Here is a 27,586-nt window from a genome sequence, read left to right on the forward strand (position 1 = left end):
TGCTCCCTGGCTCTGGTAATTCCACTTTCATCTCTCTAACCCCAGCCTTAAAGGCACTAGTTGTGTCTTCCATAATTTCTAGATTCTTCACTCTTGCGTATTTTACTTTTTAGACTTCTTTGTAGCAGACTCCTGGAGTTAAATTCCTTCTGTTTGGAATACCTAGAGTGGTTCCCATTTCCTGCCTGGACCCTGAAGATACACTATCTCCCAAAAACCTTGTGTGTTTTCTAAGCCTATTTCTCCAGCTTCCTCTTGGAGTCAGCGAGTTACCCAACATATTCCGATAAATGCCTTTTTAGTTTAATTTACCACAGTTGATTCTATTGCCTGTAACCAAGAGCCCTAACTGGAAGACTCTGCCAAGATCACAAGACTGAAGGCAGAATTGGAAGCAGAATTGGAAGGCAGGTCTAACTAATCCCAACCCGAATGCATGATTTTCATAGACTATTGAGCAAACAGGACATAAAGGTAACTTAACATCTTCTGTGTAAAAACAGCAACCTATACACACACACATGAGGAGAAAGCACATGCTCTTCTACTTGCAAAAATCAAGTCTGCTTCCCTAGTTGGTTTATTTACTCAAATTATTTCCTAGCAACAAGTCTGTAGACTAAGTGGGAGAAGAACCATGGTTGGCATGAGGAAATAAGAGCTTTTCTGTCGTGCAAGGAATAAGAAGTAGAGGGACTCCAAACACATAGAGAGCTTTCCTTGGGTGTGGTAGGCTAATGGGAGCCTGTCTTATTCCTGGGATTCCTTTTAACTCTGTGATGGCACCTGCTTGGCTAGGTGCCATCCCTCCCTCTGTACAATCAAGGCTGTAAGAATCTCTTTTCTTATATGAATTTCTATCAGGAGTAAATGGAGGTTTAGCTAATACCCTCAAACACTCTATTAGTAAGATATCTTTTGAGAAATGGACACTAGACAGAACTATAAAAAATGACAACAGACTTTTTAATAATAATAATGATCACACCTAACATTTATTGAGCACTTATGGCGTGCCAGGCAGTATGCTGAGTGTTCCATGTGAATTATCACATTAAACCCTACAATTACTCAGGCTACTAGTGCCTGAAAAGCTAACTGGTCCGTGCACACACAGGTTGTAAGAGGTAGGGCATTTGGACTCTGGCAGACAGATTTTCAACATCTGAGAGCCATGAGCTCTCAGCAACTGTGTGGTTATCCTGGGGGGCTGGTTTTAGCAATGTGAAAGCTCCCTGGGAGTCCTGCAGCCCACCCAGAGCGAGCACTCATACAACCCTGGCTGCATCTGGCCACTAGATGGCGCCCTGGCATCAGCGAGGCACAAGCTCTACCTGGCAGTGGCGCTGACACAACACAGAAAGACTTCCAAGCTGAAGGAGATTTTAAAATTCATCTCTTCCCAACCACTCATTTTGAAGTTATGAAACTAAGAACAGCAGAGTCAAATGACTAGTCCACCTAGTCATTATTAAAAGTGAAAACTGCAAAAGGGACAAGGAAATGTCGGAAGATATAAAATATGCTGATTAGGCTCATTAACCAGTGATGTCCCAAATTTTCAATTCTGCAAATATTTCAACAAAATTGACACAGGTGCATAAAATAGGTTGGAAATTATAATCTCGAGCTTATATATCTTTTGTATGTTTTTCATAGGTATATAGAAACTTTTTTTCAAATGCTCTAATCATTCACCTGTTACTTTTCTCAAAAGAATAGACCTCTGAAAACAGTAATTATTTCATAAATACCATGAGTGGTAAATTTGTTGTTCAATTTAAGTGTTCATTGGTGTTCTACATCTGGGATTATGGGACAAAAAGGTCAAAGATGGAAATGTAATCATAATATTTGCTATCTATTAAGGGCATATTGTGTGCCTGACTGGTCAAGCTGTTCAAATAATCTCTAATCCTCACCAGACACCTGCAATGTGATCAAACTTCCCTCATTGTGATGTATAAGGAAACTGATGGTCAGAGAGCTGTGGAGCTCACTGAAGTTCATATAACCAGTAAGTAATCTAGGAGCCACACTTCAACCTGCTCAGGGTCATTACACCAGTCTGCTCTCATTAAAAGAACAGGTTTATGCTTCAAATTGCTTGAATTCTGCTTCTCGGTTCACCTCTACACCACCTCCCCCTCCCTGAGAGACAGAGAGAGAGAGTTTGTTTAAATGACATTACTACTTAAAAGACTTTGTAAATCTGAAACCTAAAATATCTGTTTTATTCAACTGCTATCATTCATCAATTCAAAATTGTTAAAACAAACAAAAAAGTAGGACTCCTCTTTCCCTATTGTCAAAATAGTGTGAACCAAGATGGCTAAGCAAGACTTCTAGTTCTCTCTGTTGACACAAACACCCTGAACATTCTTAGAATACATTCTGGCCCATCCCAAGAGCATAGGGTTTCCTTTTTTATTTGATTAACTCCTCAAAAATCTACCTACAAACTCCTAAAATGACCTTCAGTCTCCTCAGGAGACTGAAAATTTTGGTTCCTCAAAATTTAAATTAAAAAAAATTTAAGGAATGTACCAAGACCTAACTGTAATTGGATAAAAATTTATTAATCCCAATACAAACTTATTTTATTTTTTTTCAAACTTATTTTAAATTCAAAAGTATTTACAAAGTTAAAACCGTTCACAAAAAAAAAAAAAAAAAAAAAATGCTGAAACTTCTAATGAACACCAGATGTTACAATGGGGATTTCAGTAAAATATCAACATTTTACCAAAGAGAATCTTAAATGAAATTGTTCTAGACCTCATAAAAGCCAACAAATTAAAGTAACACTGTCAGACCTTTTTTTCTCAATGAGAGGATACAGTATATGCATAGAAAAAAAAGGTGTATATAGGCAATATCTTAACCATAGTTATTTCTTGCTCATATAATTTTAAGAGTTTTATTCTCTATCTGTATTGCTAAATTTTCTATAGTAACATGTTCATTCTCTGTAATACAATTTTAAAAAGCACAGAATTTGGAATTAAAAAGACTTATGTTTGAGTCCTCCGACTGCCTGGTACTGGCTGCAAGAACCTGAACAATATGTAACTCCTCTAAGTTTCCTTGTCTTCCATGAACTAACCATCTCCTTCTACAGAGGGTGGATCACTAAAGAGATGACGTGTACAAGAGGCTTAGCACCATTCCTGGCATAAAACCAAGTGGCATCCATGATTCTTTCTCCATATTACAATATGGGACCAAAAAGAATGTTTTTTTAAAGATTTTTAAAATTAAGAATTATACTCAATCCCCAGTACCAAAAAAATTGCATAAAATACACATGTTCTTTCTTTTATTCAGTGATTCTATTTCTAAGAATTTGGAGAAGAAACTAGAACTGTAAAAGATGAATGAATAGGTATGCCGACCATAGCAGTTTTTAAAAAGTGAAAAACTAAACAACTTTTATCTCATTCAAAATAAACTAACAAGATTATGGCACATAGAGTGGAATAATAGACAATGCAGTCATGCAAAATGATAACATAGATCTACATATACTGCCATGAAAAACATCCACGACATGTTAAGTGAAAAAAGCTAGCTATGAGATGGCAATTATGTTATGATCCTATTTTGGTTAAAAAAAAAAAAACCATAAATGTGTGTTTATGCATAGACATATACAAAGATATCTACACTGAGAAAGTAAGATGTGCACAAGTGAAGAGAAGCAGGTGGAAGAAATTAAAAAACCACCGGTTATTCCAATTAGTAAAACTAGTAAATGTGGGTAGAATTATAGGTGACTTTTATGCTCATTAGTCCATCTGCATTTTCTCCACTCTTCTTAAAATAAGCATGTATTAGTTCTATAAAAATATTTTAGAGAATTTTTTAAATTATACCTCCCATCTCCTGCGTAAGAAAACAGTAAAACATATGAATCCCAAATGGCAAAATTCTTTCAACTTTGCCAAATACCCAACAACGAAGCCACTACTCAAACAGAACACCTACTGTTTCTGGTTTCCTGAGCCTGCATCAAATACTTTTGCACAGAAGGTAGGTTTAATCAGCCCTGTCTTGAAAGACCAACTGTCAGAAAGCACTTTCCTCAGGTACTCCATGTGTTGTTCCTAACAACTCAACATGATAGAGGGTAATTAATCAATGTACAGAGCAAAATGAGAATCCTTAGCAAACAGATCTAATTCTAGCTTCTCTATAGAGATCCCCTGTAAGTTTAACTCTAAACCTGGATTACCTATCCATGATGGGAGGGCAGGGGTGACCATGATTCAAGCAGGATTCCCTGCAAGGTAGTCACAGATATGAAATGATATACATATTTTGTAGAAACTCAAACTATCAAATCTAAATATATGAATAATAATAATTATGAAACCCAGATTTCAGAAGTAGGGATGATGATGATGATGATGATTATGATGGTGATGATGATGTAAAAAGAGTAAATCTAGACAAGAGGTTTCAAATTAGGTTCCCAAGGAAAACTGATGCACTCCACCCCTATGGCCAGACAGTAAATAGGAGTTATTGTGTTCGTGGATAACATTTTTTTTTCCAATTTGATTTACTTCCCTTGTGAACTAATCTTAAACCCTTGATGTCTATCATTACATATCGTTGAGGTAATGTTAGGAGATTGAAAAAAAGATGAATAAGTAGAAAATAAGTATTAATGGCAAATTTCACATAGCTAATCATGTTGCATTCAAGAGGTATGTTTTGCTTTGTTTTTATTTTACTGAATACATATTCCCATTGCTGCAAATAAGTAGTTTAATTACTGTCAGCTAGAAAATTTTTACTCATTGTCTCAAAGGACCTAAGTATATTGTAGTATAGTATAGTGGTGATGTTTAGGAGCCCAGTTCTGAGTTGGAATAACAGTTCTGCACACACTATGTGACCCTGGGTAAATCCCCACTAATGAGCCTCCATTTTCTCCTTCTTAAATGTAGATCACAGAATCTACATCTAAGAATTACTGGACATTAACTGAGATGATGCTAGAAACTAGCATGTAGTCAGTACTAAATAAACATCATTATCATCACTCAGTACGACACTCCTCAAGAATACCTTGGGGATACTCTTATAACCAACTGAACCTGAGAAACATTTACAGAATTCAGCATTCTGTTTAGTGGTTTAGCAATCAGTTTGTTTCTCAAATTCTTCTTTAGTAACTAGATAAAGAAAACATCCTATGTATAGTAACCTAAAAAACATGCTAGTTTTAAAAGAGTGGATTTAGCTCTGCCTACTGGAAGTTTAACCTTCAACACACTGGTTACTATTCAATTTTCTAGATCATGAATAGAGTGTAGAATAAAACCAAGAGAAAGCATTATCTGAGGAAATCAAGAAATTAAAGAAAAGTAACTAAAATAAATTTTTGGAGGTTAAAGTAAAGAAAAACCTACCATTTTCAATTTTGCTTTTAGGATGTGGTCCACTAAATGCTAAAAATTTTCCTGGAACAATCCAGTTGAAGTCACCATTTTCAACTCGCTGGCAGAATTTTGTGAGAAAAGAGAAGAAAAATATTTTATAATTCTTAAACAATTTAGGAAACCCTTACAAATAAAACTGCTTTTCCGTCTATTACTACTAGACCAACTGGACATATATGAAAACAAAGTAATATAACTTAAAAATGTACATCTGATTCTCAACATGATATTTATGAATTCAATTCACTTGAGAAATTTTTCTGTCTAGACTATGAAAAGTTTAGGCTGTAGGAATAGTTTAGGGGCTGGGTATATAGCTCAGTTTGTAGAGAGCTTGCCTCACAAGCTCAAGGCCCTGGGTTCAATACCCAGCACCACCAAAAAAAAAAAAAAAAAAAAAAAAAGAAAGAAAGAAAGAAAAGTTAATTTAAGGTATGATATTTTGCTTAAAATAAGTTTGTCTCCTGGTCACTCTGAAATGAAATGAAATTAAAACAAACATTGTTTATCCCAGCAATAAATAAAGGGAGGTAAGAAAAAAATGAGAGACACAAACATTTCCATGAACATGGTAAGCAATGAAAAACTGTCAACATAAGGTTTATGATGAACACACTTCCAAATCTTTTCTGATTTGATGGGCTGATGTCTACTGTTGATGCTAATTTGAAGACTGCAAAATGGCAGAAGGCAGAGGGAGGGACAGAAACTCATTAAATCCTGGAGGTACACCACAAGCCAGAGTCAGTCAAGGTTTCCTGCAGGGGTTGCAAACCCAAGCAATAAAAACGGATGCTCCTCCACTCAAGTTAATTAGTCACCCTGCAGAAAATTTGAATGTGGCTAACCTTAAATTTTCAAGTAAAATCTCTGTCTTTGAAATATTAACTTTCATTTTTATTTTATTTTATTTTATTTTATTTGCAGTACTGGTAACTGAACCCAGGGACACTCAACCACTGAGCTACATCCCCAGACCTTTTATATTTTTTCTTTTGAGACAGGATCTCACTGCATTGCCAAGGCTGGACTTGAACTTGGATCCTCCTACCTGTGTCCCAAATCTCCGGAAAATGGTGATTATTTTAAATTAGGTTTTTAAATACTATGGGCTGACTGATCATCAGCTGTCATCCTCTAGTCTATATACTCTAAGGAATAATCAGAAAAGGTCTGAAGACCAAGAAAGATGTCAACTACTTCCACCACACCATCATCCCCTTCATTTTCTTTTCTTCCCTCTGAATTCATGGGACATCAGAACAGGGCTAAGGTTACCCAGGACAATGCAAGTAGTTGGGAGACATCTGTACAATCTATCGCAAAATACATGTATTTCCTCTTCACTTATGTCTTCTCTACATACCACCCCCACCCCACCTCCCTAGTCTCCGATCTCAACACAGGGAAATAACATGGTTCTCTTCAAGGGGCATCTATGGCTATTATATAAAAGGCTGTCTTCTCCAGTCTTTTATATAGATGACCTCAATAATAGGAACCTGAGCCAAGTAAGAGTCTGCACTCTACTGTAAGAACTCAATAAATATTTGTTAAATAAATTAGAATAATATCATCAAGGAAATTATTATTAACATTTCCATGAAAATCAAAACGTGGCTATACATTTTCATTTTTAAAATGAGGATATATCTTTCCAACTATAAGAAGTTATAAATAAAACTTTACATGATATATTGTTATGTCAGCATTGCATTAATCTACTTGTAATAACATAATATCTCTATAATGCCCTAAGTAAAATCTTAGCGACACCATGAATGTCACAAAAACATATGTGTGACTATCCGTTTATAATCATTTGAATAAAGAATCAAATATACAACTCCTATGGCAATTAAACATTAATTCTTGTTCAAATAAAAGTCCTAAATTAATAATCCAATATCCATTTTGAGCAATTAAAACTAAAGCATTCTTTAAAAATTCAAGAATAAAGGTGTGCTCTAATCAAAAGTCTAAAATCAGCTCTTCAGGGACAGTAGAAGAAATCCAGTTTCCACGTTCACTACATCTGTGTCCTTGGCCACGAACTAGGCAGATAAATAAATTGTGCTATATCTGTTTATTTGGATTATAGACTTCTGTTTGGTTAAATAGTAACCTTTTATAATCAATCATATAGGAGAGAGGTCATGATCTTTCAGAATCAAAAGAATAGGTTTGCAAATTTTCCTACCCAAAAAGATAAACATTAGATAATACTGGACTATCTTTAGCAGTCTGGATGAAGTTGATACAATAAATAAGATTGATGTCTTAAATCTGAAAAAAAAATTAATAAGAAAGTTACAACTTTAACCTAACAGAAGCTTCCTTGGGTAACCTTCCAAAATTAATATATGTGTCTCCTTTCACAGTGAATTATAAAAATGCTAGTCTGTATCAATAACAGAACGTTTAAAATAATATAAATTGGTTTTTCAAGCAAACACGTACTTCAAAGAAACCTAGATCAGATAGGAACTCAAGGTACTTTCCAACCCTACCACATTTTATAAAGAAACATCTAAGCAAGGATCAGGCAAGAGTAGGATTTAGCCTCTTCTAATATAAAGTCACTATCTACATCAAATATTATGTAGGAAATCTATAGATGTTCTACACTATGAGAAAACCCCAAAACAAAATCTGAATTCCTGAAACTGATATATTTGGGTGCTATTATTAACTTTACTGCAGGAGTCTTCAGTTCACAAAAGATTCAACAGATTTCTTTTGAATAGCTAACTCTCCTGGTAAGTACACTTAAAATATAATTTGCTTTGAAAGCACAAATTTTTACAACTTGCACAGAAATACATCTGTGCCTCTGTTGTAGCAGTCACAAATATTTTCCACTCAAATGTTAAAAAATATTTGGCCTATATGCCATTGTAATAAGCCTACAGTAAAAGAAAAGAAAATCCTGAAGTTGACAATTAAGAGACTGCTTCTTTTATTGATGTGATTTCTCAGACAACATGAATAAATAATTTTGAAGCATAATTCAACATTCACTCAAATATTTGCTGAGTCTTTATTAAATACCAAGGACTGCAACTTAGTGTCACATAAAAAATAATAAAAAGCATTCTCTCTGTTCTTCTAAGGAATACAAAAACAAGCAGAAATAACAGTAAAAGTGGCAACACATACAGACTGACTCCATGCAACTCACTTAGACTACATAGCAACACTATGAGGCGGATGGTATTTACCATCACCATCTGATCCTTTAAAGAAGAGTTGTACTAAATTTTGATAAATGCCAACACAGAAGTACACAAGAGGTACAAGGTTGGGGCAAGTACTGTTTTTAAAAATTAAGAAAGAACTACAATGTCTATTTTAAAATTCATTTTAAAAGTGTACCCTTTTATTTCCCTAATTTCTAAAACAGTTAATTAGTGTTGACAGTGTAGTTGTATTACATAAAGGTGAATATGCTGTCAAGATGGGCACTTTATGAGCTTAAAGTCAAGTAAATATTTGAGTTGTCTGGTTTAAATTAAGTTTCCATGAACTTTGGCTTTAAGTAATAAACTTTAGATTATTAATTTAGATCTGCCTTTGAGAGAGACAGTGTGGAGGAGGGAAAGAGGAGTGTCCTGTTCAGATGATTACTTCATCTCTGCTAGCCACGGCTGCAAGAGGCAGACAGTTGCGGGCCTGGGGTTATTCCGACAGTCCAGACCAGTGAACACCTCTGCTGATAAAAGAACAGTGAGCAAAAATCCAGGGCACATTTGCTGGTGTCATTTTAAGGTTCAAGACATGAAGGTCTGGGGACAGCAGCTCATATAGGGTTGTTGAAGCTCAAAAGCAGGTGCTTTCAATCATGAAATGTGTGCATGACCAGAAATCAAGAGGCCCACAGAAGAGCAAAGTACAGGAGTGAGCAAATGAAGAGAAAGGACTAGCAAGATGGCTTAAGAAAGAATACCAGAGATCAGAGGGAGAAATACAAGAAACAGGACCTTACAAGTTAGGGAAAGAAAGTAAGTTTCCAGAATTAGAAAGTGGCCACAGGGCAAATCAAATAGGAAGAAGACCAAGCCCAGCCATTTGTTTTTCTCACTTCTGTGTTGCAACAGTTTCAGTGGAATTATGAAGATATAAACCAGACCATAATTAGTTGTAGAATACAGACTGCTCTCTCAAGAAGTTTGAGGGATAAGAAAGGACAAAGACCAAACAATAATTAAAGAGGAAGGGAAAAAAACATGGGAAATTGCTTAGGACAGGGTAGGCCTCTAAACATTTTATAGACTTAACCATCATGATCTTTAACTAGCAATGGGTGTGATTTATTAGCAGATGAGGAAATACTGGGCACCTCCACTTTAGCAGATGTGGTGGCCAAAAAGGAATTCTGTTCTATAATCTTGTGGCCTTTGAGTGATGAAATCAATACTATAGGATGGCTCCAGGGCAATGCTTCTAATAGTTCTAATAATTCGATCACCATGGGAGGAACACCTCTATAATTGCTCCCAGTGGTGAGGACATGTCCACATGCCTGCATTCTGAGGCTTGCTTGATCCCAGTCCTATGACAGGAGCTCTCATTTTTCCAGTCCACAATCTACAAACAAGTGAAGATGGAAGACCAAGCAACATCCAGATTACATTCCAGTGTACAAATTCTAATCCAAGGCAAAGCCTTGAACATCATACTTTTTAAAGTGTTCAACAACACTGACTTTTGATGTTGACCTAAGGTGACTTGTTGACAATGGGAGATCTAACAAACTCTACTCATTCCCAAGGGACATGCTAAAGGGCAAAATCAGGAGTCTACAACTCCTGGTAACCTGAACATTTATTTATGCAATGAAGGATTACAGTCAATCTGGAGACAGTCCCTGGTCATATAGACAGTCCCTGGATTTTAGATTACAATAAATAGCAGTCTATGCTGCAAATAACTGATTTTTTAAAGAAGAGATTACAGCACAGATTGGCTGATAATGAAAGAAAGAAACACTATTCCAAGAAGTTGTGTCTACCAGAGTAAAATCTGTTTCTTGGAATATTACTACAAAATCAGAATGGAACTTTAATTAATAAGACTTATTAAGTCACTTTCTACTGGAAAGAGATCACACAAAATATTTGAAAAGTGCTATACTCCTTTCTAAGTATTCGTTCACTCACTTCTTTAGTTCTTTCATTTCAGAAACATATTTAAAGACTGCCCACTATGCATGTACCATGCTACTGGATTACTTATTCATACAAAGAGGAATAGGACGTGGTCCCTGCCCACAAGCACTCACAGTGCAGGGGAGATGCAGCTGTGGAAGAAGAATCACAAAACACTGCATGGATGAGATTCCACAGACTGAGAATGACTTAACAGTAGAACACATGAACACGGTGGGAGAAAAAAGGGGCTCGCAGGTGGGAAGATGGAGCAAGAGCATGTTCACAGGCACAAGAGCATGAAGCAGTGCCCTTCTGGGTAGCTGCATGGATGGAAAAGAAAAAAGGGGAGAGGAAGGAGGCCCATGCCAAGGCAGGCTTTTGTGCCACAGTAAAAAGTTTACATTTCCTCCCGGATGTTAGTCAGTGTGTAAGCCATAAAGGACTTAAAATAGGGGAAAGATATAATCAGATCTTGTTTTTAAAACATCGACTCTGATACTAAGGGGAAGACTTGCCCAAAAAGGCTCAAGAGTAAAGAAACACATACAGTGGACCGCTATAACAGACCAGTGCCTTCTCACAAATAGTTCCCAGATAAGCTGCACTATAATATGACTAAGAGAACCTGACATTACTTTCTAGAACAGCAATGCTCTTCTCCCAGAAGAGCACCCTATCAGAGAAGATGGCAATACAGATGACTTGTGAATTGCTGAAATTATCTCAGGAGCCAAATGTTACACATTCAGCCTGTCCTGGCTCAATGAGAAACTCTGCATAGACAACTAATTTGAAGAATCAGAGATGACAGCTGGTGGCAAGAGTCAAACACGGTAACGTCTGCAGAATAAGGCAAGTGCTAAGGTTTAATGTGATAAGAGTAAAGGCTCCAGCGCTACACATGAAGGAATAAAATTACAGGTAGCCTCCTACAAGAAAAAAAAAAAAAAATGAACCTGGAAAATACAGTGAGCTAATAGGAGGCACTTAATACCTGTTCAATAAACAAACTGAAAAGTTGTTAGATTAAGGCCATGTAGAGAGTAAGGTGGCTTCATGATTTTCTTATAACAAGTTTTATTTGAACATCATTATTTTTGTAAAACAAAGTTTCCTAACCAGAGTTGACCACCATGGAGTTGCTTGGGCAAGGACTGGTGCAGCCAGAGTACCCAGGCCAGATGCCAACAGCTGTGATTATGATCACAGGGTGTTGAGCAAATGTTATCATTTTCTTTGTATGCCATCATGAGAAACAAAAGGAAGCCCTGTGCAGTGACTCCACTCCCAGGTAAGCGGTAACAGTGCCTCTGTCATTAGAGAAGCAGTAGCCAAGTGCAGCTCTCACTGGTACCAAGTAGCCAGGGTAAAGATGTGGCCTGGGCTTGTCAGCATGTGAAGCACAGGGTCAAGTCAAAAACAGCTTGATGTTCCAGGAAATATTCTCATACTCACAGAATGACTTCACAGGGTATATTTTTAATTTTTTTTTACAAAACAAAACGGAATGATTTGTGTGGAGTGGGAGGAAGGACAATGGCAGATACAAAAAGCTCAAAGAAAGAAATTAATTTCTCAGCTTTGTAGTAGTTTTTGAACTTCAGGTTCCATCTAATTTCCAAAAGGCAGTTCATGGAGATTGCAGGGGCCAAATGCTGGATGGAATAATAAGTGCAAGCTACAGTGAGGAGGCAACCCCATGAGCTGCCCTGGAAGCACTGTTGCTCTGTATTTCTTCCCATACCCACAATTAAGGACAGGGCACTGCTACAGCATGATGCTTCCTCTGTGTTTTTCTGTGAGTTCATCTGTGTTTAGCCAACATAAGGACATCATCAAAAACAGCAAGTCTCTGGTAAACACCGGAAAGTCCCTTAAGAACAACTAGAATAACAAACTGAAGACATCAGATTTTCTCTGATGAACAATGACTGCTTAAGTATGATCAGTGGAATCATTAATGATCAGTGGAATACAGGCACAGTCTTGTTTGGTAAGAACAGTAATCTCCCCCCTTAGAGTGAGGGTCTCCTAAGCAGAATATCACCCTACATGAGCATTAACCTATAACTTTGCTACTGGAGAGTTTAGAGTTTCTCACATATGTACAGGTACATAATTCAGAAGAATATTCATATTCATTCATCCTCATTGTTTTTCCCTAGGACAAAACGTCTATTTTTCATTTTTCTGAACTAATCCATGGCTAGATTTCAAAGCAGTGGTGGCTCACTTAGTCCTCAAGTTCTTCAAGAACATCTTAAGAAACATGTAGGAAAAGTATGAATGTTTTGACACTAATTCCTACAGGAAACTTTTGGATCACCACCTGCAGTTCCTTTTCTGAACCTTCCTGTATAGTTGCCAGAATTGTATCTGTTTGATTAGTGCAAATGGGAGGAACTGCAGAGTTCTACAGGAGGTTGGCAAAGGCCCTGGAAAGACCAGGTTTTGAAAGACACTTTCACAAGATGGAAACCAACCCTCAGTGCTTACAGCAATACTTAATGCAGTGTGCCATTCGCAAGTCACATGAAAATAAAGCAGGAGCCTGAGGTATCTTACCCCAAGCTTTCTAGACAAGACAGAGCCTTGAAAAGAACTCTCCAGTGAACAATTAAATCACAAAAAGCAAGAAATATAACCTGTTCTGCTTCTCCTAGACTTCCTGTCACACTGATGGACCATGCTAGCAACCTAGCAAGCCTGTCATTCTTGCAGAATCTGCATTCTAGCTACATGTGGCTCTTATGTACTTAAAATGTTTCAAGACCAAATTAAGGTATGCCATAGTGTAAAGTACACACTGTGTCTCAAAGCCTTACTCAAAAAATGTAAAATAATTAATGTGTAGGTCTTTGATTCACTTTGAGTCGAATTTTGTGCAGGGTGAGAGAGAGGAGTTCAATTTCACTTTGCTACGTATGGATTTCCAATTTTCCCAGCACCATATGTTGAAGAGGCTATCTTTCTGCCAATATATGTTTTTGGTGCCTTTGTCTAAGTATGAGATAACTGTATTTATGTGAGTTTGTCTCTGTGCCTTCTATTCTGTTCCAATTGTCTTCATATCTGTTTTGGTACCAATACCATGCTGTTTTTGTTACTATACCTCTGCAGTATAAGGTCTGGTATTGTGGTAACTCCTGCTTCACTTTTCTCACTAAAGACTTAAATTCAGCATACTACAGTAATACAGCCATATCAATGTTTATAGTAGCTCAATTCACAATAGCTAACCTATGAAACCAACCTAGGTGCCTTTCAAAAGATGAGTGGATAAAGAAACTTGGTATATATGCATAATAGAATACTACTCAGCAATAAAAAAAAAAATCTTTATGACTTTTGCCAGTAAATGGATGGATGGATCTGGAGACTATAATGCTAAGCAAAATAAGCCATTCCCAGAAAACCAAAGGTCAAATATTCTCTCTGATTATGTGGATGCTCAGACAAGGGCCACAGGGGGAGAATAGAAGTTCATTTGATTAGACAAAGGGGAATGAAGAGAAAGGAGAGGGGATGCAAATAGGAAAGACAGTGGAATGAATCTGCCATAACTTTCCTATGTATATATATGAATATACCACAGTGAATCTCCACATCATGTACAACCACAAGACTTGGATCCTAATTAGAATAAGATATACTCCATGTTTGTATAAATATATCAAAATATACTCTACTGTCATGAATAACTAAAAAGAACAAGTTAAAAATTAAATTAAAAATGTAAAACCTCTCATTAATAATTTTGTATTGGCTACACATTGAAATAATATCTTAGATATATTGCATTAAGTAAAATCTATAATTGAAATTAATTTTATTTCTTTTCTACTTTTTCTAAATGTGGCTACTAGATTATTTAAAATATATATGACTCTCATAATATTTCTACCAGACAGTGTGCTTTATACCTTTGAATTACAGGATAAAGACAGATAAAACCTTTGGCAGAATGAGCAGAGGTTTATAAATAGACAATATTCAATAGGTATTTCCCATGTTCTGTTGACCTCATCATTTACATTTGTAAGTAGCATTCTGATCATAAGATTCCCCTTTCATATCACATAGAGACACAGTCTTACTGGTTGAGGCTTTTTCTTGAGTCATATTATATATTACATGTACTTGTGCCTTTGAAAAGTTTCATCAGGGTGATATTCTCACAAATTGTCATGGATGATAAAAATTTTACTTTGAAAACTACAATGCCTTCACTGGAATACTGACTCTGCTGGAGCTAATGAAATGTCGAAATTCAGCTACTCCACACAAGTTCACCAAATGTCCAGACTCACTGGAGCAGGGCAGACATCAAGAGGCGGAGCTCTAGCAAGAGGTGACTGGGCCCCAGAGTGTTGGCAAAGACGGTCATTTCTTTACTCACTTATTTATAAAGAAAACATTTATGAAATGCCAAACACTCCTCTTTGTCATTTTCTCTTTTATGGGCTGTATAATAGAATAGATACATCATTCTCAAAAAGGAAGATTTTTAACAGAAAACTTATCAAATGTTCACCAAAACCGACTAACTCCAGTCCTAATCCCTGGATGGTGGTTGTTAGCTCACAGGGTGAGGCCTCACCCCACCAGATGTTTGGTTGGTTGTAAGAACTGAATTGTACTACGTGCTTAAGGTTTTCCAACAGCACTTTCAATTCACCCTTCAACATCAACATGAAAGTTAAAAGAGAGAGAGAGAGAGAGAGAGAGAGAGAGGAGGTTAAGAAATAAGTAAAACATCACTGAGCTTGTCCTCTTTATTGTAGTGTTTGTTCCTTCCTTTCCTTCTGCATCCCTCACCAACCTCTCTTTTTATTAAAACTGCTTTAGTGTTTGGTCATATATTTTTCTCCATGCTTACATACATAGGGTAGAGACCCAGGTTATTTTGGGGAAGAGGACCCAAAATTTATCTAATTTGGAGACTCACTTTAAGAATACAGAATTATTTCTCTCTCCTTTTCTCTCTCACTCGTTCTCTCGCTTGCTCTCACTATTTCTCTTTCTCTCTCTCTCTCTCTCTCTCTCTCTCACTCTCAACCTGCAGGCAGGCACTCTGCCTGTCCACTTAATAAAATCTCTTGCATGGAAAAAAAAATACAAAATTATTGCCAGGTGTGGTGGCACACACCTGTAATGTCAGGGACTTGGGAGGCTGAGACAGGAGGATCACAAGTTCAAGGTCAAACTCAGCAACTTAATGAGGCCCTTAGCAATTCAAACCAAAAAATAAAAAGGTACCCCAGGTTAAGTCCCTAGTACCAAAAAAAAAAAACAGAATTACTAACATAAAATTGGTATAGAACATTAACAGGTACCCATGCAATCAAGAGGTCTCAACATTTACACTTCATTAGCTTCAAAGTATATCACTGCTGTGCACGTGATATAATACATGTAGTATGTATCATACAGCATCATACCTATAATATGTATGAGGTGGGAATGTCTTGTTATATTTTATTTTTTAAAGGGGATTATAAACACTCTTCTGTGTCTTTGCAACAATATATTATAGTAATCACCCTATGTAGTACAGTTGAATTCATGTTTTTAAATGTGCACACGGCATCCATGATGTACATGTGCCACAGTTTATCCAACCGTAGGTGCACATCCCTTTGTTTCTAGTCTTCTGTTTTGAAAAAGAAAGGATTCTTTCACTACTATACAAATGCCACAAAAATATTTTATAGTTTTTAAAAAGCTGGGAACTTTTTAACAAATTGCACTAAATTTATTAATTTTTGGAGAAGTAGCAATTTCATTATGTTGACATGTTCCAACAAAGAATGCAGTATGTTTTTCAACTTGGACAAATCCCACCCAAGGGAATTTGCAATCTAAGAAGGAAAATAAAGCTTGTGTGAAAATAGCCATGATGTCAGAAAAATGAAAAGCACAAATTAAAAACCATGAAATTAATGGGAAGGGAATACTCCAGAGGTGCAGTCTGGTCTGTGTAGGGTTTGAACACAGATGAAAAGGAGGAGAGAAGAGTTAAGGGAGATGCGAAGCTGGGTGAAAGCAAGCTCAGCTGGGGCACAGAGACATTTGAGAAACAGTAAGTAAGCAGCTCAGAGGCTAGAACAGAGAGTGCACACAGTGCGGATCCAGGAGATGAGGCCATGAGGGTAGGTGGAACTCAACAGAGCCGAAAATTCCAGACGGAGGAGAGTATCCTCTTTCTGCAAGGCAATGGGACCCACAGCCAGTTTGGGGCCAAGAAGAAAATAAGATGAGAGTTCTGTTTTAGGATCACTCAGGCAGCCTGGGAGGAGAAGGCCAGCACTCAGGCAGAGAGCAGAGCAGTGATATTGGTCCACAGGAAACCATATGAGACCTGAGCTAGTGGGAAGGAAGCGAGAAGAGGAAGGGAGAGAGAGAACATATCCTGTGGCACCAGAGACAGGAATTCAAACAGTAGATTAAGGAGGGGATAATAAGGATGCTTCTAGGCTTGAACCTGGGCAAACAATAGGATGGTGACACCATAGATGTCAACACAGATGAACAAAGCAGAAGGCGGTGTTTGGATGAAAGATATTAGTTTTGTTTCAGACTTATTAAATGTAACATGCAAGCAGGATATTCAAATAGACATAGCCTGGACTAGAGCCCCCAAAATGAGGGCTGTCCTGGTCTTAGAAAGGATGTGATAAATTTTATTACTCTCTTGGGGGCACCCAGCAGATGAGCTCATGTTCAGAGAATGTCCAGCCTCCTCACACACCACAGGTTTCTCATGGGTCAGAAAAAAGTTAACTTCGAGACTCCTTACACTGCTCAGAAAGTGCCCTTCTTCAACATCTGCTTATAGTCTGACCCAGCCCAGATAGCCACTGCCTAAATGGACAGGCAAGACATCATCTGAAAGCTTCATAACAGTGCCATGAGGAAAAGTTCAATGAACTCCTAAAACTAAGTGCATTCAACTCTGCTCCAAAACAGAATATATACAGTCAAGAGCATTATAAGTTATAAATCCAGTTTTGTTTTAAATAAAGTTGAATTTTCAAATAAAATAACAATTTTTCCAGACTATATTTCAAAATTATTTTTTCTTATAAAGGTACAAAAGATTGTCAATAAAGTTTAATAAGAGAATATATAGCAAATATGGCATTTTCCTAAATTAAAATTTTTGTGACTCTTGGTTCAACAATTAAAAACAAAGCTGAAAGGACAAAACAACTGGGGGTGGGTGGTCAAGAATGCTTTTATTTAGCAGTTTGATGGAAAAAAATTAATCAGTATGAAAGTATATTTTGCAAAAAAATTTAAATGTACAAACCTCATAATGTTCATATTCCTCCACATCAAATGTCTCAAAGTCAAAAAATCCATGTTGCAATCCCTAAAAGAAGAATTTGAAATAGTTTTTACACTAAATTGATAGAATAAATTCATCATTTCTGAAATTCCCAATAACAATAATATAAGAGCTTGAAACTTTTAATTTTATGCATCTCTAGAAATCATTTTACAACAGTAGTCCCACAAAGGATGTCTCTTGGGTTCTAATTTACACTAATTTTTATTTGAAATTAATAATGTATGTAAAAATGGGATAAAGTGGCAACTTTATGGTCAAAATCCAATGAGAACTATACCTATGACAGAATATATATTATAGTGACTAACTTCTCTGATAGAAAAATAATCAGTTATTTTTAGAAAGTTTTGTTTTCCTTAATCTAATGAGATATTTAACAAAAAAGGGTATTTTTAATTTCTAATTTATTTCTAAAACTACTTTGAGACAATTTGTTTTCTGATGTTAGTCTGATGTTAGAAGGAAAAAACTGATATTTTTAACAAAACAAAGAAAGCTTCACACTTCTTTTTGTAATGACTTAAAACTTTTTAAAATTATCTACCTTGCTCAGATCTAGTATTTTCAGGGGGACAAACAGTCTTTTATTTTATAAACCCTGAAGTTATACAGATTACAATAGAAAACAAACCCACAGGTATATTTAAAAGTTACATGATCAAGTCATTAAAAATAGAAAAAGAAACTAGTAAGCTAAGCTCCTGTACTTTCAGGTTTGAAAAACCTTCAGGGTATTTTTTCAAAATACAGGTCACAGGCCAACTGCATCAAAAACACTTAAGATAGCTTACAAGAAAAGACAGATTCCTGGGCCCCATCCCAGAACTGTGACATCAGACTCTCTGGGGATGGGGCCCAGGATCAGCATTTTAACATGCTTTCCTAGGTAATTCTTATAAATGCTAAATTCTGCCAACACTGGTTTAGGCAATTCCTACAGAAAAAGTAGAACAAGTTAAACCTTTCAAAAAGCAACTTAGTTCATCTATACTTACCATTCCAGAGAAAACAGTGAGAAAAATATGTTCTAAATAATCTACTTTTCTTCCTTTCTCATTTTTAAAATGTATACTTGCATATGTAACTATATGTTCACATAACACATGACCTATGCTTATGACAATGTTAAGATATCAAAGTCAGAAAAATGTCTTCCCTAAAAAGGCAAAAATGGGGCCACACTTTGAGCACATTTTCACAGGGGTTCTCCCTACCACAAAAACAGCCCAGAACAGGACATATCATGTAAGGGAGTGTACACGGGCCAAAGTGTCTCAGCTGCTTAAAGATCTGTGGAATACCTATCAGATCCTTTAAAATCTCATCTATATTTGGGTAGACCCCAACATCTGAGGAAATAACAAGTTTAGGGAAGGCTGCATTCATTACTAAGTCACACCTTTCCTGTATAACAGGAAGTATGTCATGAATTTCTATATTGAGATACCAGTTACCATAATAATGGCCAGGGATATTCCAGTGAGAACTCTTTCTGAATTTTATGTTGTAAAAGCAGCAGCCCGTACCAGATGGAAGGAGAGGCTAAATAACAATAATACTGACAATAAGTAAATTACTTTTTTCCCTCAGGCACTTCTCTAAATGCTATAATTATGGATTATATGTTGGGTAATATCTCCATAAAACCTTTTAACTAGTATTTCTGGATGTGCACTTCCATGATATTGTTGGCAGGGGTGGACTACAGCATCACCACAGTTTTTATGAAGAGAAAAATATCTGAAAACTATTTTAAACTCTTAGAAGACTTAGGATCCTTTTTTTAAACAAAATATCAGAACTGGAGACAGGGTAGCTCAATAGTGGAGCACTGACCTAGCATATATAAGACCCTGAACTTGATGCCCAGTACCACCAATGAAAAAAAATAAATAAATAAAATAAAATATCAAAGTCAGAAACAAGCATACATAAAACAGGCAGCATATTAATCATATTAATATGCTTAATTAATTGAGTTGATTATTTCAACTCAAAACATAGCAAAACCAATTTTATATTACAGAAAAGAAACTTGAGCTAGCACTCCTACTGACACCATATATATATATATATATATATATATATATATATATATACATATGTGTGTGTGTGTATAAAATACTATATATATACTGACACTTTATAACCAATGTGTTACATAACACATTCATTTCTGACTGATAACAAATCATAGCTTTATGCCCAAGATGGAATTTTGTACTTTCAGAATTCATTGGAATAATTCACAGGATAGCTTGAATGTCTTCTCAGATTGTAAATTAAACATATCCCAAAAATCTTTTAGTTTACCTTCTTCATTTTATATAATTATAAATAACTAAATAAATACAACTAACTAACTAACTTCAGAGTGTATGAAATCATCTGGAGGGGTTGTTCAAACATAATAGGTCCCCACCCCCAGAATTTATGACTCAGTCAAGTCTGGGGCAGGGGTGAATTAACAGAACAGTGGCTTAGATAACTTCCTGTATCTCCCACACCAAGATCTAGCTTGATAATGAAGCTCACTGGGTAACAAAGAAATGTCACTGGCACAGCTTCAGGTAGAAGTGATCAATTTGTCCCAGAACACAGATAGTTTAAATGAGAAAGGGAGATCTCCCTCGACCCAGTTTGCCCTATTGTCTGTCTACACAATGTCCCTCCATATCCAAGGGGGTTGGTTCCAGGACCCTTCACAGATACCAAACTCTACAAATGCTTGAATTTCCTATTATTAAATGGTACAGTATTTGCATGTAACCTCTACACATCCTCCCAAGTACTTTAAATCATCTCTAGATAACTTATAATACTGAATACAATGTAAATGCTAGGTAAATAGTTATATTGTATTATTTAGAAAATAATGACAAAGGGGGGAAGTCTATGTACACGGTCAGTAGAGAAGCAGGGTTTTTTGGTTTTGTTCTGGTTTTTTTTTTTTTTTTCCCCCAAATATTTTCCATCTGAGGTTGGCTGAGTCATCAAGGAGGAACCCACAGATACTGAGGGCTAGCTGTACTTTACAAATCAATCATCAGTCAGGAAGTGAAAATCCTTCTGCTCACTAGCTTCCCTCTTTCTTCTCCACTGGCAAAAAAGGTGTTAGGATTATTCCTCTTCTGTTTTTTTAAACTACTATACCAACTATAGCAAGAAAAAGTATTACCTTTCTGATTCCCTGTAAACAGTCGAGGATGGTGAGATTGTATGTGCAATTTCCAAAGGAAGCATCCCTATAAACGTAAATAAACAACATTAAAAATTTGCATTCAGAATTTTCAAATAAAATATGCCTAAGTCAGCCTGAGTTATGCTTGCTCAGCTTCATGCTGTCAACATGGCAAACTTATGCAGCATGTCAGAACCTACGAGTTAACTACTGCAGCTTCACTGAAGCACTTCTGAAATTGCTCTAATCCAACAGGCAGAATTAATAAGAAAGTAGATTCAAGCCTGAGCCCCAGAGTCAGATTGCTTTGGTTCAAATTCCCACTCTGCCAAGTACTGGGTAAGAACTTGAGCAAGTTACTTTACCTCTGGGAGTCCTGGTTTTTTCATCTGTGAAGCAAAGTTAATGAGAACAGCTAGCATTCATAGGATTGACATCAGATGACATTAAAAAAAAAATAGGTAAAGTCCTTCATATAGGTGAGGCACAAAGAAAACACTTAAATATTATTACCACTCTTATTAACAGTGAATTGAGCTATTTCATTAAGTAAAACATTCATCGTTACAATAGGCCTTCTGGCAGGGGACCAATCTTCTGTCAGGAGTGCAATAAACACAGCATTAGAAAGGTAAGGGGAACAGTGTATGTAGGTCAATAGAATCTAGTAGTTACTTTCATGGATTGAAAGCCATCTCCTCCCTACAGGGAGCAGGGAGGGGCTGAGGAAAAGGCAGTCACACTTCCCAAGAATCTCCTGGGATCCCTGAGGTCTACTTATGCACCCTGACGTGCTCTATCAAGAGTGGGAACCTACTGTACCAAAAATTGAGGGCTTCATGCTTTATTCAAGTTTTTAGAGCAACTCAGCAGATCTACTTCAGGCAACATAAAACTGAAGTATCAAGTTCAGGTCAGTTAAACAAGAACTGGAACTGGAGCTTTAACACCAGCAATGTTCCAAGGTGTCTGAGGCAAGAAACTTGACCTCAAGTCTCTTGGTCTCAGCCCAGACTCCACTGCTGACCCAAGGAGGGAGCCACTGTCAGGCATTGCCCTGACAAAGTAAAGGACCCTAACAACACCAGCCCAAGGACAGCATCTGGGAGGGAACCAGAAAGAGAACACAATCTTTAAGGACTTTTACACATAATTAACATAAAACAAAGTTTTATATCTCCAGTCATCCAAGGTACCTTGAACCTGTCGCTGCTAAGCCATGAATTAAAATGTAACTCCAACATTTTCTGTGTTTCAGCATCCTAATAGCCTAATACAAATTGAGTGAGTTAGCCAAGGTTAACAGAAATATTGCTTAAATCCTGAAACTTCAAAAGTAACCTATATATATAGGAAGGGTCAGTTCAGATATTTAAATCTGATTTCAAGAGGAGTTTTGTTGTTTTGCTATTGTTTTTAAATACCATCTGAACTTATTTCAGTGAAAACAAAATGTCTTTTCAACTATCTTATAAAGCTGTAAATCACATGCTAAGAAGCAAATTTTAATGACTAATACAGATAAAGGAGTAGTTAGAGATCTAAGATAAAATACTAGTTTATATTAACAATTACACATTCCTTTGCAAATAGTTGTCTCTTTGGGGCAAGGATTCAGAATCTGGGTGCCTTGGACCTCTGCAGTGATCTGATGGACCACCCATTTTTTAATGGTCTAAAGTTTTTAAATGAATAAAATAAAATATATAATTTTAATGGAAAACCAATTTAAACAAAGTTATTAAAATATTAAAGAACAAATTTATAATACCCCAAAATATACTTTTTAAGTTAATACATGGCAAGATCTAGTGACAGGCCTGATAATAACTCCTATACTTTTGAGGAAGAAATGAGCATAAATAATATTTTAAGATATAAAAACAGAAATGTGGCTTAAAAATACCTGTGACAAAAATGTCTTCTACTGTGACAAAGTCAAATATGTTGCTAAAGCTACTATAGTTTACTTCAAAATTTTATAGTTAAATTTAATCCTATAAATTATAAGGTTAGTAAAAATAAAGATAAATTTTTCTCTCCTAAATTCACTAGTTCTCACAGTAGGTCAAAAACTACTGTTTCAAATTTTTAAAAAGAAAATTCCTTTGTTTTCAAAAAGAGTAAAAAAACAAATTATAAGAATTAGAAGTGTCCCCCATTCCTTTAAATACATCTTCCTACCCCTAGCCTTGGCTAAATGATTTCACAAAGAGACCTAATCTTTCTGGATGTCTGCGAACTATGCTATCTCTTGTCCTGTCACAGTCACACTGTTACCAAGAACTGAAAAGAGAGCTCTGAGCTGGGCACAGTGGTGCACACCTGTAGATCCCGTTACTCAGGAGGCTAAAGCAGGAGGATCACCTAAGCCCAGGAGTTCAAAGTCAGCCTGGATAACATAGCAAGACTCTAAATAAATAATAAAAATAAAATGGAAGTTTTCAAAGAAAGAGAGCATGCAGTCTGATGACTTAGTGGTCAAATCTGCACACCTACAAAGCTGGGAGGAAGAGTTAATATGCCATGTGACAGAATAAGGACACAAAGCAGTTTCAGCAAGCTGGAAACACAAACAGAAGTTTATAAATTGAAATATATAAGAAGGAACGCCATGAAATTCAGTAATATCTTCCTGACTGCAGAAAGGAATGACACACCTCTTTTGAGCACCTACTATCAGGTAATTTAGATACATCATGACAGCTACATAAAGGCAACGGTTCCCACACCTGCCCTCACACCAGTGAAGAAAGAAATGGTTTACTAGTAACATCTCCCTTACAGACACAAGAGAGTAAATATACAGTGAAGGGACACAAAAACATGTTATATATTCCCTGGGTCAGGGACAGAGAAAGTTAAGTCAAGGAGGAAGATTAAACCCAAGTATCTACCAATACCCCAGGAACGCTTTCCAACCCCAGTGTAATCCAGCATGGATAGGGAGAATAAGAAAGGAAAGGGAGAAGGGGGGGTGGGAGAGGGAGAATTTTGAAAGTTGGAAATCAGATGAATGCGTGGTAAATCAAGTTGAAGACCATGAAAACTGAATACCAAGCTGACAATTGAAAAAACAGAACTAACACAATTAATACCACATAATTCTCAAAGGCTGGGTGAGTAACAGGACAGGATTCTTCTAGAAGTCAGAGTGAAGGACATGCCTTTCAGGTTTGAAAAGCTCATTAAAATTGAGAGATTTTATTCTATAAAAGCAATATTGCCATCCATTTTATAAACCAGTCCTTCTTGTTGATTTTCCTCAACTACTCAGTTTAGTTAGAATCATTTGAAAATAAAACAGGTTGGTCCTGAAAGGCATCAAGGTACCTGCCCCACACAATGTTCAAACTTGAGTAGGAATTTTTCTCATCTGTTATAATATGAAATGGATCTCAGGGATTGGGAAAACAGTAGGCTCTATTAATCTCAAAAGTTCTTTCTTATGCTGAGATTATATCATTATTTAACACTATCAATATTCTCTTTCCTGTCCATAATCTCTCTCCTGGTTCCTTCCTAACAATTTAAACACTTTCAGGTCTCAACCGCTTTTTAAAAAGAACAAGTCATTCCAAATGCTATTGACTCCGCATTTTGCTTCAGCTACCACCTCCTTTTTGGCCCCCTCTTTAAAAGAAGACCTCTCCAGCGGAAGTTAGGAGTATGACTCAGTGATAGAGCACTTCTCCAGCATGTTCAAGGTCCTAAGTTCGATCCCCAGCACCACCAAAAAGAATTAATAAATAAACAACAAACAAAAGAAGATACCTTTACAGAATTTCTCACCTTCCTCTTCAAAATGCACAGAGTTTGGTGGGATTTAGTATACTAGGAATGTTTTCCAACCCCATCACTATTAATTCCCAAACACTTTTATCACCCCAAAAATAAATGAAATGATCATTTGCAGTCACTCCTCATTCTCCCTTCTCCCAGCCCCCTGTAACCCCTGATCTATTCTGACTCTGGGTTTACTTTCTAAGTCCAGGGAAGTTTTGGCAAGAACCATCTTCCTCAACATGTCACCAGTGAGTATCTTCTTTCTTCCTTTGAATATTCTTTTCTCTTGGTCCCTGAATTTTCCTTCTGCCTAATTACTACTTCCCATCTCCTTTGCAGATATGCCCTTCACCTACCCCTTAGAAGTTGGACCTCTACAAGGTACAATTTTAGCCCAAATTCTTCTCACTCCATTCTCTCTCCCTAGACCAGGGGCTCTCAAACTTCAGTGTGCATCATAATCACCTGTATTAAAACACAGATTTCTGGGCCCACTCCAAATTTCTGACTCAAGAGATCTAAAGTAGGGCCTGAGAATTTGCATTTCTAACAAGTTTCCAGGTGATGCAGATGCTGCTGGTAGAAGGAAACATGTGGAAAACCATTTGCCTTAGACAATCTCATCTACATATCTATCTGAAAAGACCCTCAAATTCATTTCTCTAACACAAACTCCTTCTTAGAACTCCAAAACAGTATAGCCTACCAACTACATGACATTTCCATTTGGGTGCCTTAAACTCATTATGTAAGAAAAATCTCTTGAATCTCTCCTCCTCCTCCAGAAACCACAGAGACAATGATCTGGCCCTTTAGCACTCCAGGTCTACAGAAAGATAAAACTTCCACAGTCATCCAGGCTGGAGCCCTTCCAGAAGCCTCCCCATTTCTCTCTTCCCCTTGTCCTATCCTTCACTATGCTTTTCCCTCTTAAGGACCTTTTGAATGTATTTTACCCGCCAACTCCACCACCACTGTCTTTCTATATCCACTCTCACTCTCTCTAATCAGTTTTCTTCACTGCAACCAGAGTGATAATTTTAAAAAGCAAATCTAATCCAGTCACCCTTCACCTACAGCTCTTCACTAAGTTCCCAATGCTTTGAAGGTAAAGTTCACACCCTCAATGAGGATGCAAGGCCCTGTGGCTAGTCCCACCTGCCTCACATGCTTCCTCCTTCCAGCTCACCTCACTCTGTGGGTCCAATCTCGGAGACCTTCCTAAGCTCCTCAGGTGGAGCCCTTGGATCTGCCCTCAGAACCTTTGCCTCTGCTAGTCACATGTTCTTCCTACTCCCCCTTTGGCACTTAGGTTGCCTTCCCTATCCTTCAGATCTCAGCTCAAACACCACCAAGCTCAGGGAGGACTCTCCAGCCCCACCCTGACTAGATCAGGTCTCCCAGATGTTTTTGTTTGTTTGTTTGTTTGTTTGTTTTTCCTTCTTTGGCTTTAACTACATTTTGAAATTATATTCTAGTGTGCTACTAATTTTGACTTTCTGCCTCTAGCTCTACAATAGTTTCAAAGAAAGCAGATCTATATGTTTATCATTCACCATTGATCCTCAGCACGTGGCACAAAATAGACAATCAATGTCTGTAAATAAATGTTTAAATTAAGTAAAGAAGCTTGAGAATTCATCCCAAGAAATTTTTCTATAATATTTCATGATTACTTTGTTAACTTAAGTAGCCTAATGCCTTAATTCTCAGAAGCAAGAACTTTCATTGTATTTAAATCCCTCTGTCCATTTAAAATCATTTCCTTCTGTTCTCTCTGCCAAAGAGTGTTAATTAAAGAAAGTTAAAAGCAGTGATGCTGCAGGTAGTTTTCTTTTCCTTTGTCAGGAGATATTAAACACACTGGCTTATTAATAACCCATGCTTCAGAGAGGCAGAAAGAGCTTTGAGTATTTAAATCACTGTGACAATACACTAAACCGTTTCAACTCTCTCAGGTTTTTTTGCAGTTATAGTTCCCAATTGTTCACTTAACTATTGATTTGTTTTTTCATTCATTCATTTATTCATGCATATATACACTCATTCATTTGTATTTATTAGACGAAATATTTATTGAGAAGAATGAGAGGTCATGTATTTTTCCACCTCCCCCATAAAGGAGAGGAAAGTATGCACACCCCTGGTGGCCCAGGAAAACTACAACTCTTATCCTTATTTGTCATGATAATTTGACCATGTATTGCATTACTCTGTTAAACTCATAAACAAAAGACTACTCTTCGTTCAGGAGATATGGTAATACCTAAACACCCAAGTCTTCTATCATTCATCTCTGCTGAAGAATAAATCATGTGTCTCTAAACCCAAGACTGATGTTACAGTCAACCACTGTCCAGAGACATCCAGATGCAAATTTAGTTCAGCCTCATCCATCTAACCTTTAACTATTCTAGCAATTCTACCTTTCTAAATGTGACTTCTGGCATAACAGTCAACTGAACCACAAATTAAATAATTATAAAAATCCATATACTATAATAAGTATAATAAATACATGTTGCATATGAAACTAAATCAATGAATATTTGAAGAAAAGAAGCAACTGGGATTTTTCATTTATTTTATGGTTTTGCATTTACTTTGCAGAAAAGCAGAGGAAAAATTTAATTTATAAAAAAACTAGTATCAACAACCACAGTTA

At 36.6% G+C, this 27,586-nt stretch overlaps 1 protein-coding gene across 4 annotated transcripts in view; it reads right to left on the bottom strand.

The window, feature by feature from the left end:
- Cdc14a (cell division cycle 14A) overlaps positions 1–27,586 on the bottom strand; it is a 170,028-nt gene that overhangs the window by 71,110 nt on the left and 71,332 nt on the right. For all 4 annotated transcript variants that reach the window (XR_007109763.1, XR_007109762.1, XR_007109761.1 and 1 more), the window contains 3 exons: positions 21,133–21,199; positions 17,913–17,975; positions 5,421–5,508 (listed from right to left, as the gene is read on the bottom strand). Coding sequence is in view for 1 of the 4 variants with exons in the window: in XM_047560390.1 (XP_047416346.1) it covers positions 5,421–5,508; positions 17,913–17,975; positions 21,133–21,199 (218 nt within the window). In the remaining 3 variants the exon portion in view is untranslated. The remainder of the gene's footprint in view (positions 1–5,420; positions 5,509–17,912; positions 17,976–21,132; positions 21,200–27,586) is intronic.

Source organism: Sciurus carolinensis, chromosome 1 (genome assembly GCF_902686445.1).
Source record: "Sciurus carolinensis chromosome 1, mSciCar1.2, whole genome shotgun sequence".
Classification (NCBI taxonomy): domain Eukaryota; kingdom Metazoa; phylum Chordata; class Mammalia; order Rodentia; family Sciuridae; genus Sciurus; species Sciurus carolinensis.